The sequence below is a fragment of the Somniosus microcephalus genome, chromosome 7, assembly GCF_052327205.1.
Source record: "Somniosus microcephalus isolate GS21.2 chromosome 7, FLI_Smic_1.0, whole genome shotgun sequence".
Classification (NCBI taxonomy): domain Eukaryota; kingdom Metazoa; phylum Chordata; class Chondrichthyes; order Squaliformes; family Somniosidae; genus Somniosus; species Somniosus microcephalus.
The window spans coordinates 63036898-63052835 of record NC_140993.1 but is presented as its reverse complement, the minus strand read 5'-3'; the positions used below and the strand labels follow the sequence as shown (position 1 = coordinate 63052835).

Below are 15938 nucleotides of genomic sequence, written 5' to 3'. Positions count from 1 at the left end.
GCAACAGGTGACATCACAGACTGAAATTTCATCTGTCAAGATGTTTTGACAGATGAAATATCAGTGTTTCACAGCTGTTTGAAGCTGTCAAACACTGACAGTCTTACTTCTAACATGAGTCCTTCTCCACAGACTCAGTTAGAAATCTCTCCTGCACAGAAAGCTGCAGGCTGTCACTTTTGACAGATCGCAGCCATTCTGCTTTCTGTGCCGGTGAGATGAGGGACTCCCCGAAACTAAAGGAAGGAAGGCTGAAAAGGTAAGAAAAGGTAATTTACACTTCTTTAATCACTTTAGACACACCAAACACACTTACCTTTGCACTCATGCACACATCACTCACCTGAACACTGACATCTCGACCCCTCCAAGCCCTTCAACTCGACGGCCCGACTCCTCCAACTTGGCGTGGTTTGGAGCCGTCGGGAATCCCACAGTTCAAGCATAAAAATAGGGATTAGGCTAAAAACTGCCTGTTAACTTAACCTGTTAACAGGCAGTTAATTGGCACTAATCCCTTCCCGCCTCGGGGAGGCGGGTCACAGTGCGGGGCGGGTACCCGCCTCCTTTGAAAGTGGCATGGAGGCGGGATGGTGTCGGCACCCCCAATTTCGGGAATTTAACCCCCCACACGCCTCCAATCCCGACTCCACGGCACACTGAAAATCGAGCCCATAGAGTACAAAAGCAAGGAAGCTATGGTGAACCTTTATAAAATACAGGTTTGGCCTCAACTGGAGCATTGTGTCCAATTCTGGGCAATACACTTTAGGAAGGATGTGAAGGCCTTAGAGACGTTGCAGAAAAGATTTACATGTAAACAGTAAGCGGGTAGTAAGAAGCGTGGTGGGGCCTATTAGCGACAAAGCAGGTGTTATACGCTTAGAGGCGCAGGGCAAAGCTAGAATACTCAATGAGTAATTTGTATCGGTGTTTACTAAGGAGGTGGATGCTGACAAAATATTGGTAGCAATGGGAAAGGTAGAAGCAATGGAAGGGGTGAAAATTGATAGACAGGATGTACTAGAAAGGCTGGGTATGCTTATAGTGGATAAGTCGCCTGGTCCAGATGGTTTGCATCCCAGATTGCTAAGGGAATTGGGGGAGGAGATAGCGGAAGGGCTTGCCATAATTTTCCAATCTTCTCTAGATGCGGGGAGGTGCCTGAGGATTGGAAAGTGGCAAATGTGACACCGTTGTTCAAGAAAGGGTGTAAGAACAATCCTAGTAACTACAGGCCGGATAGTTTAACATCAGTGGTGGGTAAAGTTTTAGAAACAATAATCAAGAAAAAAATTAACGGGCACTTGGAGAGGTTTAAGCTAATTAAGGAGAGCCAACACGGATTTGTAAAAGGCAGATCATGTTTGACTAATCTAATTGAATTTTTTGATGAAGTAACAGGGAGGATTGATGAAGGGAAATGCAATGGATGTTGTCTACATGGATTTTAGGAAGGCGTTTGACAAAGTACCACATAGAAGGCTGGTTAACAAAATTGAGGCTCATGGAATAGGTGGGTCAGTGCAGCTTGGATAAGGAATTGGCTTAAGGACAGAAAACAGTGAGTTGTGATAAATGGCTGTTTTTCAGACTGGAGGATGGTAGACGGTGGTGTTCCCCAAGAGTCAGTGCTGAGGCCACTGCTTTTTTTGATATGTATAAATGACCTGGATATTGGAATAAAAAGTAGGATTTCTAAATTTGCTGATGACACCAAACTTGGGGGTGTGGCAAACAGTGAGGATGATACCAATCGACTGCAACAGGACATAGAAAGGATAGCAGAATGGGCGGACAAGTGGCAGATGGAATTTAATACAGAGAAGTGTGTGGTGATGCATTTTGGCAGAAGGAACAGGGAGAGGCAGTATACATTTAATGGCACAGTTTTAAAGAGTGTGCAGGGACAGAGGGACCTGGGAGTTAATGTGCATAGGTCCCTGAAGGTGGCAGGACATATTGAGAGAGTGGTTAGCAAAGCATATGGGATCTTGGGTTTCATAAATAGAGGAATTGAGTACAAAAGTAGAGAAGTTATGCTGAACCTTTATAAAGCACTGGTTAGATCACAACTGGAATATTGCATCCAGTTCTGGTCACCACACTTTAGGAAGGATGTGAAGGCCCTTGAGGGGGTGCAGAGGAGATTTACCAGAATGGTTCTGGGGATGGGGGATCTTAGCTACAAGGACAGGTTGGAGAAGCTGGATTTGTTTTCATTAGAGCAAAGGAGGTTGTGGGGTGATTTGATAGAGGTGTACAAGATTATCACGGGTTTGGATAGGCTAGCAGGGGAAAGGCTGTTCCCACTAGTTGATGGTACAAGTAGGAGACACAGTTTTAAGGTTTTGGGCAAGAGATACAGGGGGGAGGTGAGGAAAAACGTTTTTACGCAGCGAGTGGTGAGGACCTAGAACTCGCTGCCGACGGAAGTGGTGGAAGCGGACACACTCAGTGTTTTCAAGGGGAGACTGGATAGGCACTTGAGGGAAATAAACTTGCTGGGCTACGGGGATAGAGCGGGGGAATGGGACTGACTCGATTGCTCTGTAAAGAGCTGGCACGGACTCGATGGGCCAAATGGCCTCCTTTTGTTCCGTTATGACTCTATGACAAGAATGATTTCAGGGATGAGGGACTTCAGTTATGTGGATAGACTGGAGAAGCTGGAGCTGTTCTTCTTAGAGCAGAAGTGTTTGAAAGGACATTTGATAGAGGTGTTCAAAATCATGAGGGGTCTAGACAGAGTAGATAGAGAGAAACTGTTTCCATTGGTGAAAGGGTCGAGAACCAGAGGACACAGATTTAAGGTGAATGGTGGAAGAACAAAAGGCAACATGAGGAAAAACTTTTTTATGCAGCGAGTGGTTAGGATCTGGAATGCACTGCCTGAAAAGGTGGTGGAGGCAGATTCAATCGTGGCTTTCAAAAGGGAGTTGGATAAGTACCTGAAGGAAAAAAAATTGCAGGGCTACAGGGAAAGGGCGAGGGAGTGGGACTAGCCGAAGTGCTCTTGCAGAGAGCTTGCACAGGCTCGACAGGCCGAATGGCCTCCTTCTTTGCTGTAACCATTCTATGATTCTATGAATGCAGAAGCCCTAAATTTTTCTGGCGAGTTTAGTATGTATACATCAAGTAAGCACAGCAACTTCATGCCGTTCCATGTATTTCAATGTTGAGTCTATCAGCGAGGTATCGATGTAGCGCAGCTTGTGGAGGAGCTGGGTAAATCGTACAGGAACTTCCTGATTTCCACATTTAACTGCACATGTGCAGACGCCAGAAATTGCAGTCCAATTTACTTCATAATAACGATGAGTGCTGTTAGCCTCACCATTATTCTTACCGCAAAATCCTGACCCATATGCCATGTCTCAAATTGCTCATATGCCATATCGCAAAATACAAATTTCTGAAGAAATCTGTCGAATTTGCATTTTGGGTAGGATGTTTCATTAACACTATCACATCCACAAAATTTATCCTATGGAAAGACAAAACTTGAATTTATACAGCATCTTGTGATGTTCTTGGGACATTGCAAAACACTACACAACAGCTTAATTGACTTTGAAGTACAGCAATAGTTGTTATGTAGGCAAATATAGCAGTCAGTTTGCATACAGCAATATCTCCCAATGAATGACCAGTCAAACTATCTTTTGTGGTGTTGCTTGAGGAAGGAATGTTCGACAGGAAGGGAATCAGATGCTGGCCATATCCACATATTCTGATTAATTTGTGGCTGCTGCCACTGCTAAAAGGAGATGGGAATCAATGATAGAATCTTCTTTCCATTGCTGCCTCATATTCTTCACATTCTCACTTTTGTTGTTTTTAGCACACCACCGTCATAAACAGTTTTGTTAACCACTCATATCAGACACCATATTCTCTGGATCAGCCCTCCTTTGTCAGCTCCAGGCTGGGTTGTTCCAATGCTCTCCTGGCCAGCTTCCCATCTTCCACCCTCCATAAACTTAAGCTCATCCAAAACTGCGTTACCTGTATCCTAACTCTGTTGCCTGCAGCAACTCGCCAAGGCTCCTTCGACAGCACCTCCCAAACCCGCGACCTCTACCACCTAGAAGGACAAGGACAGCAGGCACATGGGAACACCATCCCCTGCAAGAACCCCTCCAAGCCACACACCATCCTGACTTGGAAATATATCTCTGTTTCTTCAAAAGGGAATTGGATAAATACTTGAAAGAAAAACAATTGCAGGGATATGGGGAAAGAGAGGGGGATTGGGACTAACTGGATTGCTCTTCGAAAGCACCGGCGCAGACTCGATGGGTCGTATGGCCTGCTTCTATGCTGTATGATTCTCAAGGGCAATTAGGATGGGCAATAAATGCTGGCTTTGCCTGCGATGTCTGCATCCCATGAACGAATAAAAAAAAACTCGCACCAAGTTCACCCATCACCCCTGTGTTCACTGACCTACATTGGCTTCCAGTTCAACAATGCCTCTATTTAAAAATTCTCATTGTGGTGTTCAAATCACTTCATGGCTTCGCTCTGCACTGTCTCTAACCTCCTCAAGCCCTACAACTGTCTGAGAACTCTTGAGTTCCTCCCAATCTGGCCTCTTGTGCATCCCCACGTCAGCTGTCTAGGCCGTAAGCACTGGAAATCTCTCCCTAAACCTCTCCACCTCTCTCCTTTAAGATGCTCCTTACAACCTACCTCTGACCAAGGTTTTGGACAGCATCCTAATATCTCCTTCTTTGGCTCGGTGACAATTATTGTCTCCTGTGAAATCTTGGGCTGTCTTACTATGTCAATGCAAGCTTTTGTTGTTGTTGCTTGCCTACTTTTCTTGGTACTGTTTTCTCTGAATTTCTGCTGATAAATAATGGACTAGGGAAAAGTTAAGACAGTGACTCAGTAAAAGGGAATTTCCTTTCTGTTTTTGAAATGAAGAGGGTTGGGTGAGTAATTCATCCAACTGTGAACTTGGCTGGTGTTTATTACAGTTTGCTTGTGCAATGACAGATTTTCCACGATTTTCCAATATGAGTACTGCAGTAGAACCTGGCCGCTGAAGGGAAGCTTGGGCTTCCGGATCCAGCAGCCTTTTCCAGCAATGCTTGTAGGCCAGGAGGAGCAGGAGGGATTCCCCCGGCCCCTCAAGTAAATTGTCTGCCGCCATCTGCCTCCCCACTCCCACACCTCCCACGATCGGCTGACACAGCCCCCCACCCAGCGCGATCAGCTGACCCCCCACCTCTGCCCGCGATCGGCTGACCCGCGATCGGCTGTCCCCCCCGCCCTGTGATCGATTGACCCAGCCCGCAATCGACGGACCCAACCCGCGATCGACGGACCCAACCCGCGATCGACGGACCCAACCCGCGATCGACGGACCCAACCCGCGATCGACGGACCCAACCTGCGATCGACGGACCCAACCTGCGATCGACGGACCCAACCCGCGATCGACTGACCCCCTGCGTCGACTGACCCAACCTGCGATCGACGGACCCAACCTGCGATCGACGGACCCAACCCGCGATCGACGGACCCAACCTGCGATCGACGGACCCAACCCGCGATCGACTGACCCCCTGCGTCGACTGACCCCCCCAGCGTTCGACTGACCCCCCCCCCCGCGTTCGACTGACCCGACCCCCCGCGATCGACTGACCCGACCCCCCCACGATTGACTGATCCGCCCCCCCGCGATTGACTGACCCGCCCCCCAGCGATTGACTGACCCGCCCCCCCCGCGTTCGACTGACACCCCCCCCGTGATCGACTGACCCGACCCCCCCGCGTTCGACTGACCCCCCCCCGTGTTCGACTGACCCCCTCCGCGTTCGACTGACCCCCCACGTGATCGACTGACCCCCCCCCGCGATCGACTGACCCCCCCCCGCGTTCGACTGACCCTCCCCGCGTTCGACTGACCCTCCCCGCGTTCGACTGACCCTCCCCGCGTTCGACTGACCCTCCCCGCGTTCGACTGACCCTCCCCGCGTTCGACTGACCCTCCCCGCGTTCGACTGACCCTCCCCGCGTTCGACTGACCCTCCCCGCGTTCGACTGACCCTCCCCGCGTTCGACTGACCCTCCCCGCGTTCGACTGACCCTCCCCGCGTTCGACTGACCCTCCCCGCGTTCGACTGACCCTCCCCGCGTTCGACTGACCCTCCCCGCGTTCGACTGACCCTCCCCGCGTTCGACTGACCCTCCCCGCGTTCGACTGACCCTCCCCGCGTTCGACTGACCCTCCCCGCGTTCGACTGACCCTCCCCGCGTTCGACTGACCCTCCCCGCGTTCGACTGACCCTCCCCGCGTTCGACTGACCCTCCCCGCGTTCGACTGACCCTCCCCGCGTTCGACTGACCCTCCCCGCGTTCGACTGACCCTCCCCGCGTTCGACTGACCCTCCCCGCGTTCGACTGACCCTCCCCGCGTTCGACTGACCCTCCCCGCGTTCGACTGACCCTCCCCGCGTTCGACTGACCCTCCCCGCGTTCGACTGACCCTCCCCGCGTTCGACTGACCCTCCCCGCGTTCGACTGACCCTCCCCGCGTTCGACTGACCCTCCCCGCGTTCGACTGACCCTCCCCGCGTTCGACTGACCCTCCCCGCGTTCGACTGACCCTCCCCGCGTTCGACTGACCCTCCCCGCGTTCGACTGACCCTCCCCGCGTTCGACTGACCCTCCCCGCGTTCGACTGACCCTCCCCGCGTTCGACTGACCCTCCCCGCGTTCGACTGACCCTCCCCGCGTTCGACTGACCCTCCCCGCGTTCGACTGACCCTCCCCGCGTTCGACTGACCCTCCCCGCGTTCGACTGACCCTCCCCGCGTTCGACTGACCCTCCCCGCGTTCGACTGACCCTCCCCGCGTTCGACTGACCCTCCCCGCGTTCGACTGACCCTCCCCGCGTTCGACTGACCCTCCCCGCGTTCGACTGACCCTCCCCGCGTTCGACTGACCCTCCCCGCGTTCGACTGACCCTCCCCGCGTTCGACTGACCCTCCCCGCGTTCGACTGACCCTCCCCGCGTTCGACTGACCCTCCCCGCGTTCGACTGACCCTCCCCGCGTTCGACTGACCCTCCCCGCGTTCGACTGACCCTCCCCGCGTTCGACTGACCCTCCCCGCGTTCGACTGACCCTCCCCGCGTTCGACTGACCCTCCCCGCGTTCGACTGACCCTCCCCGCGTTCGACTGACCCTCCCCGCGTTCGACTGACCCTCCCCGCGTTCGACTGACCCTCCCCGCGTTCGACTGACCCTCCCCGCGTTCGACTGACCCTCCCCGCGTTCGACTGACCCTCCCCGCGTTCGACTGACCCTCCCCGCGTTCGACTGACCCTCCCCGCGTTCGACTGACCCTCCCCGCGTTCGACTGACCCTCCCCGCGTTCGACTGACCCTCCCCGCGTTCGACTGACCCTCCCCGCGTTCGACTGACCCTCCCCGCGTTCGACTGACCCTCCCCGCGTTCGACTGACCCTCCCCGCGTTCGACTGACCCTCCCCGCGTTCGACTGACCCTCCCCGCGTTCGACTGACCCTCCCCGCGTTCGACTGACCCTCCCCGCGTTCGACTGACCCTCCCCGCGTTCGACTGACCCTCCCCGCGTTCGACTGACCCTCCCCGCGTTCGACTGACCCTCCCCGCGTTCGACTGACCCTCCCCGCGTTCGACTGACCCTCCCCGCGTTCGACTGACCCTCCCCGCGTTCGACTGACCCTCCCCGCGTTCGACTGACCCTCCCCGCGTTCGACTGACCCTCCCCGCGTTCGACTGACCCTCCCCGCGTTCGACTGACCCTCCCCGCGTTCGACTGACCCTCCCCGCGTTCGACTGACCCTCCCCGCGTTCGACTGACCCTCCCCGCGTTCGACTGACCCTCCCCGCGTTCGACTGACCCTCCCCGCGTTCGACTGACCCTCCCCGCGTTCGACTGACCCTCCCCGCGTTCGACTGACCCTCCCCGCGTTCGACTGACCCTCCCCGCGTTCGACTGACCCTCCCCGCGTTCGACTGACCCTCCCCGCGTTCGACTGACCCTCCCCGCGTTCGACTGACCCTCCCCGCGTTCGACTGACCCTCCCCGCGTTCGACTGACCCTCCCCGCGTTCGACTGACCCTCCCCGCGTTCGACTGACCCTCCCCGCGTTCGACTGACCCTCCCCGCGTTCGACTGACCCTCCCCGCGTTCGACTGACCCTCCCCGCGTTCGACTGACCCTCCCCGCGTTCGACTGACCCCCCCCGCGATCGACTGACCCCCCCCGCGATCGACTGACCCCCCCCGCGATCGACTGACCCCCCCCCGCGATCGACTGACCCCCCTCGCGATCGAATGACCCCCCTCGCGATCGAATGACCCCCCACGCGATCGAATGACCCCCCACGCGATCGAATGACCCCCCCGCGATCGAATGACCCCCCCGCGATCGACTGACCCCCCCGCGTTCGACTGACCCCCCCGCGTTCGACTGACCCCCCCGCGTTCGACTGACCCCCCCGCGTTCGACTGGCCCCCCCGCGTTCGACTGGCCCCCCCGCGTTCGACTGGCCCCCCCGCGTTCGACTGGCCCCCCCCCGCGTTCGACTGGCCCCCCCCCGCGTTCGACTGGCCCCCCCGCGTTCGACTGGCCCCCCCGCGTTCGACTGGCCCCCCCGCGTTCGACTGGCCCCCCCGCGTTCGACTGGCCCCCCCGCGTTCGACTGGCCCCCCCGCGTTCGACTGGCCCCCCCGCGTTCGACTGGCCCCCCCGCGTTCGACAGGCCCCCCCGCGTTCGACTGGCCCCCCCGCGTTCGACTGGCCCCCCCGCGTTCGACTGACCCCCCCCGCGTTCGACTGACCCCCCCCGCGTTCGACTGACCCCCCCGCGTTCGACTGACCCCCCCGCGTTCGACTGACCCCCCCGCGTTCGACTGACCCCCCCGCGTTCGACTGACCCCCCCGCGTTCGACTGACCCCCCCGCGTTCGACTGACCCCCCCGCGTTCGACTGACCCCCCCGCGTTCGACTGACCCCCCCGCGTTCGACTGACCCCCCCGCGTTCGACTGACCCCCCCGCGTTCGACTGACCCCCCCGCGTTCGACTGACCCCCCCGCGTTCGACTGACCCCCCCGCGTTCGACTGACCCCCCCGCGTTCGACTGACCCCCCCGCGTTCGACTGACCCCCCCGCGTTCGACTGACCCCCCCGCGTTCGACTGACCCCCCCGCGTTCGACTGACCCCCCCGCGTTCGACTGACCCCCCCGCGTTCGACTGACCCCCCCGCGTTCGACTGACCCCCCCGCGTTCGACTGACCCCCCCGCGTTCGACTGACCCCCCGCGTTCGACTGACCCCCCGCGTTCGACTGACCCCCCCGCGTTCGACTGACCCCCCCGCGTTCGACTGACCCCCCCGCGTTCGACTGACCCCCCGCGTTCGACTGACCCCCCGCGTTCGACTGACCCCCCCGCGTTCGACTGACCCCCCCGCGTTCGACTGACCCCCCCGCGTTCGACTGACCCCCCGCGTTCGACTGACCCCCCCGCGTTCGACTGACCCCCCCGCGTTCGACTGACCCCCCCGCGTTCGACTGACCCCCCCGCGTTCGACTGACCCCCCGCGTTCGACTGACCCCCCCGCGTTCGACTGACCCCCCCCGCGTTCGACTGACCCCCCCCCGCGTTCGACTGACCCCCCCCCGCGTTCGACTGACCCCCCCCCGCGTTCGACTGACCCCCCCCCGCGTTCGACTGACCCCCCCCCGCGTTCGACTGACCCCCCCCCGCGTTCGACTGACCCCCCCCGCGTTCGACTGACCCCCCCCCGCGTTCGACTGACCCCCCCGCGTTCGACTGACCCCCCCCGCGTTCGACTGACCCCCCCCCGCGTTCGACTGACCCCCCCCCGCGTTCGACTGACCCCCCCCCGCGTTCGACTGACCCCCCCCCGCGTTCGACTGACCCCCCCCCGCGTTCGACTGACCCCCCCCCCGCGTTCGACTGACCCCCCCCGCGTTCGACTGACCCCCCCGCGTTCGACTGACCCCCCCGCGTTCGACTGACCCCCCCGCGTTCGACTGACCCCCCCGCGTCCGACTGACCCCCCCGCGTCCGACTGACCCCCCCGCGTCCGACTGACCCCCCCCGCGTCCGACTGACGCACCCCGCGTTCGACTGACCCCCCGCCATCGACTGACCCCCCCGCCATCGACTGACCCCCCCGCCATCGACTGACCCCCCCCGCCATCGACTGACCCCCCCCGCCATCGACTGACCCCCCCGCCATCGACTGACCCCCCCGCCATCGACTGACCCCCCCCGATCGACTGACCCCCCGCCATCGACTGACCCCCCCGCCATCGACTGACCCCCCCGCCATCGACTGACCCCCCCCGCCATCGACTGACCCCCCCCGCCATCGACTGACCCCCCCCGCCATCGACTGACCCCCCCCGCCATCGACTGACCCCCCCCGCCATCGACTGACCCCCCCGCCATCGACTGACCCCCCCCGATCGACTGACCCCCCCCGATCGACTGACCCCCCCCGCCATCGACTGACCCCCCCCGCCATCGACTGACCCCCCCCGATCGACTGACCTCCCCGCGATCGACTGAACCTCCCCCCCCCGCGATCGACTGACCCCCCCCTGCGGTCGACTGACCCCCCCCCCCCCCGCGGTCGACTGAACCTCCCCCACCCCCCCCCCCCCCGTGATCGACTGACCGCCCCCCCCCCCCTCAGTGCACTATATGAAGAGTGCTGGCTAATATTTATTCCTCGAACAGCATCACCAAAGCGCATCGTCTGGTCATTTATCTCATTGCTGTTTGTGGGACCTTGCTGTGCAGTAATTGGCTGCCGTGTTTCCTTACATTACAACAGTGACCATACTTAACGAAAAGTACTTAATTGGCTGTAAACATAAGAACATAAGAACATAAGAAATAGGAGCAGGAGTAGGCCAATCGGCCCCTCTAGCCTGCTCCGCCATTCAATAAGATCATGGCTGATCTGATCCTAACTGCCAATCTACTATCACAGAACCATCTCCTGAATCTAACAGAATTAGACACACGAAATAGGAGCAGGATCAGGCTACACGGCCCCTGGGCCCGCTCCGCTACCCACAGGGCCATGACCGATCCGAACCTAGACTCATGTCCAAATTCCTGCCCGCTCCCCGTAACCCTTAATTCCCTTTACTTCTAGGAAACTGTCTATTTCTGTTTTAAATTTATGTAATGATGTAGCTTCTACAGCTTTTTGGGGCAGCATATTCCATGGACCTACCACCCTCTGAGTGAAGTAGTTCCTCCTCATCTCAGTTTTGAAAGAGCAGCCCCTTATTCTAAGACTATGCCCCCTAGTTCTAGTTTCACCCATCATCGGGAACATACTCCCCGCATCCACCCGATCCAACCCCTTCACAATCTTAAGTTTCAATAAGATCGCCTCTCATTCTTCTGAACTCCAATGAGTAGAGTCCCAATCTACTCAACCTCTCCTCATATGACCATCCCCTCATCCCCGGGATTAACCGAGTGAACCTTCTTTGTACTGACTCGAGAGCAAGTATGTCTTTTCTTAAGTATGGACACCAAAGCTGTACGCAGTATTCCAGGTGCGGTCTCACCGATACCTTGTACAACTGAAGCAATACCTCCCTATTTTTATATTCTATCCCCCTAGCAATGAAAGCCAACATTCCATTGGCCTTCTTAATCACTTGTTGCACCTGCATACTAACCTTTTGAGTTTCGTGCACCAGGACCCCCCAGATCCCTTTGTACTTCAGTACTTTCCAGTTTCTTGCCATTAAGATAATAATTTGCTCTACGATTTTTCCTGCCAAAGTGCATAACCTCACACTTTCCAGTATTGTATTCCATCTGCCAAATCTCTGCCCACTTACTTAGCCTGTCTATGTCCCCTTGCAGGTTTTTTATGTCCTCCTCACTCACTACTTTCCCTCCCATCTTAGTATCATCTGCAAACTTTGATATGTTACACTCGGTCCCCTCCTCCAAATCGTTAATATAGATTGTAAAGAGTTGGGGACCCAGCACTGACCCCTGCGGAACACCACTAGTTACTGATTGCCAGTCTGAGAATGAACCATTTATCCCAACTCTCTGCCTTCTGTTAGATAGCCAATCCTCTATCCATGCCAGAATATTACCCCCAATCCCGTGATTTTTTATCTTAAGCAATAATCTTTTGTGTGGCACCTTGTCAAATGCCTTTTGGAAGTCTAAATACACTACGTCCACTGGTTCCCCTTTATCCACCCTACATGTTACTTCCTCAAAGAACTCCAGCAAATTTGTCAAACATGACTTTCCCTTCATAAAACCATGCTGACTTTGTCCTATTAAATTATGATTATCCAAATGTCCTGTTACTGTCTCCTTAATAATGGACTCCAAAATTTTACCTACCACAGATGTTAGGCTAACCGGTCTATAGTTTCCAGCCTTCTGTCTGCTGCCCTTTTTAAATAAGGGTGTTACATTAGCAGTTTTCCAGTCTGCCGGGACCGTTGCCGAGTCCAGGGAGTTTTGGAAAATTATTACCAATGCATCCACAATCCCTACCGCCACTTCCCTCAAGACCCTAGGATGTAAGCCATCAGGTCCAGGTGATTTATCCGCCTTGAGTCCCATTATTTTACCGAGTACCACTTCCTTAGTGATTTTGATCGTGTTTAGCTCCTCCCCCCCTATAGCCCCCTGTTTGTCCAGTATTGGGATATTCTTAGTGTCTTCTAATGTACAGACTGATATAAAATATTCATTCAGTGTTTTTGCCATCTCCATATTTCCCACCATTAATTTCCCGGTCTCATCCTCTAAGGGACCAACATTTACTTTAGCCACCCTTTTTCTTTTTATATAACTATAAAAACTCTTACTATCTGTTTTTATATTTTTTGCTAATTTACTTTCATAATCTATCTTCCCTTTCTTAATCAATCTTTTTGTTATTTTTTGCTGTGTTTTAAAGTTTTCTCAATCCTCTATCCTCCCACTAGATTTGGCTACCTTATATGCCCTTGTTTTTAGTTGAATACTATCTTTAATTTATTTACTTAGCCACGGATGGCTGTCTTTTCTTTTACACCCTTTTCTTCTCAGTGGAATATATATTTTTTGGAAGTTGTAAAATAACTCCTTAAATGTACACCACTGATCATGTATCGTCTTACCCTTTAATCTATTTTCCCAATCCACTCTACTCAATTCCGCTCTCATACCTTCATAGTCTCCTTTATTCAAGCTTAGCACGCTTGTTTGAGATCCAACCTTCTCACCCTCTAATTGAATATGGAATTCAACCATGTTATGGTCACTCATTCCAAGGGGATCCTTTACTAGGACATTTTTAATTAATCCTGTCTCGTTACACAGGACCCGATCTAAGGTTGCTTGCCCCCTGGTCGGTTCAGTTACATACTGCTCAAGATACCCATCCCTAATACACTCAATGAACTCATCCTCAAGGCAGCCCTGCCCAATTTGATTTGTCCAATTAATATGATAGTTAAAATCCCCCATAATTACTGCTTCGGTGGCATTGCGACATGAAAGTTGGTGAATAAATGCAAGTTCTTTAGAACATGTGAATCACTCAGAAACTCCTCTAGTTATTCACAGAATCACACAGAACCACAGAAACCCCACAGTGCAGATAGAGGCCATTTCGGCCCATCGAGCCTGCACCGTCCCACCCGATCCCCATAACCCCTACACCAACACATATCCCACCCTATCCCCGTAACCCCACGTATTTAATCCCCCTTACACTAAGGGTCAATTTTTTATCATAGCCCTTATTGGGAAAGCGACTTGCGCAACACTTTCATGTTGTAAACATCCTTTCTGATGCAGACCACTTGGAGGACGCCAGTTTAATTAATGACCTTCAACGCGCTTCAAAATAATTTTTGTATTTTAGGAAAGAAACATTTAGGAGGTTGAACAGACTGCTTGGTTCCAATTGAGTTTATTTAAGTTTGAAAGGTTTATTTTGTTTCACCTGAATGGACAAAAATGTGTCAGTAACCTTCACGTGAACTTGATTTTTTTTGGTTTTGTTTTGTTTTCCAGATGAACAGGAAGCCCTGAATTCGATTATGAAAGATCTGGCTGCTTTGGGCAAGTGCCGAAAGTTGCTGGATTATGACATTAGCAAAAACAAACAGGTAAGATTTGTGTGAAAGATCAGGACAGTTTTGGTTTAAGTCAGCAAACCTTGCTGGTGTTGTTACCGGGCTAATTCAGTGAACTGAGCCCATTATGCTGCAGGAAAAATCACGTGCAAAGCAATCTGTTTAGATGTAGAGGAAACTTTTTTTTATCCGGGACCGACGTGGTGCCGGTTCATCAAAAATTCCGGATAACCGAAAGCTACAGTAGAAGATACGGAGAGCTGAGAGCTCCGTATAAAGCAACAAACCCTGTTGCTTAGCAACAGGTTCAGAACAATGGCCACAAGTTCCAAGCGTCTCTGTAGCTTAGCAACAGCTGCAGCCACACCCTTGCACAGCAACAGATCGAGGAAGGCAAGTAGAATATGAAGTAAAACTTACCTGAACCTACTCCTGAATTTTGCTGGTTAACCAAGATTTCCGGTTATTTAGGTGCCGTAAATCGAAAGTTTCCTGTATAGTACGTGTCTGGTGCTGTACTCTCAGTTCACCACCTCAAATTGTCCACACCACCAGTGATAGACCAGTGACCACTTGTACTTTATTCAAAGATCCTTTTACATTATAAAGCTGCAGCTGCAGATAAGTGAAAAATTCAATGTGTCAATGTGAGATTGGTAGATTTTTGTTAGACAAGGGTATTAAGGGTAATGGAATCAAGGCGGGTAGATGGAGTTAAGATACAGATCAGCCATGAGCTAATTGAATGACAGAGCAGGCTAGAGGAGTTGAATGGCCTACTCTTGTTGCTGTGTTCCTTCACCATCATTTCCAGTTAGAAATATAAACTGCAAGACTTGCTTTGTCCCATTCTTGCTGACCCCCATTGGCTCCTTGAATTAAAAATTCTAGTCGTTGTTTACAAAGCCATTGCCCTCCATGCCCTTGCCCCACCATAGCTCTACCACTCCTCCAGCTTTATGTCCCAGCCCTTGTTTTTCATTCCTTTGACTCCTATGCATCCCCATGTCCTTTTATTCCCTCTCTAAACCTTTCCATCTTTACCTCTGCCCTCACATAAGAACATAAGACGTAGGAGCAGGAGTAGGTCATTTGGCCCCTCGAGCCTGCTCCGCCATACAATAAGATCATGGCTGATTTGATCTTGGCCTCAACTCCACTTCCCTGCCCGCTCCCCATAACCCTTGACTCCCTTATCATTCAAAAATCTGTCTATCTCCACCTTAAATATATTCAATGAACCAGCCTCCACAGCTCTCTGGGGAAGAGAATTCCAACGACTCACGACTCTCAGAGAAGAAATTCCTCTTCATTTCCATTTTAAATGGGCGACCCCTTATTCTGAAATTATGCCCCCTAGTTCTAGATTCCCCCACGAGGGGAAACATCCTCTCTGCATCTACCCTGTCAAGCCCCTTCAGAATCTTATATGTTTCAATAAGATCCCCTCTCATTTTTCTAAACCCCAATGAGTATAGGCCCAACCTGCTCAACCTTTCCTCAAAAGACAACCCCTTCATCTCAGGAATCAACCTAGTGAACCTTCTCTGAACTGCCTCCAATGCAAATATATCCCTCCTTAAATAAGGAGACCAAAACTGTACGCAGTACTCCAGGTGTGGACTCACCAACACCCTGTACAGTTGGAACAGGACTTCCCTACTTTTATACTCCATTCCCTTTGCAATAAAGGCCAACATTCCATTTGCCTTCCTAATTACGTGCTGTAGCTGCATGCTAACTTTTTGTGATTCATGTACAAGGACCCCCCAGATCCCTCTGT

The 15938-nt window shown here is 53.7% G+C and overlaps 1 protein-coding gene across 2 annotated transcripts in view; it reads left to right on the top strand.

Annotated features, from left to right (window-relative positions):
• Positions 1-15938, top strand: part of map3k22 (mitogen-activated protein kinase kinase kinase 22) — a 157643-nt gene that overhangs the window by 43922 nt on the left and 97783 nt on the right. For both annotated transcript variants that reach the window (XM_085992505.1, XM_085992506.1), the window contains exon 3: positions 14094-14188. In XM_085992505.1, coding sequence (XP_085848631.1) covers positions 14094-14188 — 95 coding nt within the window. The remainder of the gene's footprint in view (positions 1-14093; positions 14189-15938) is intronic.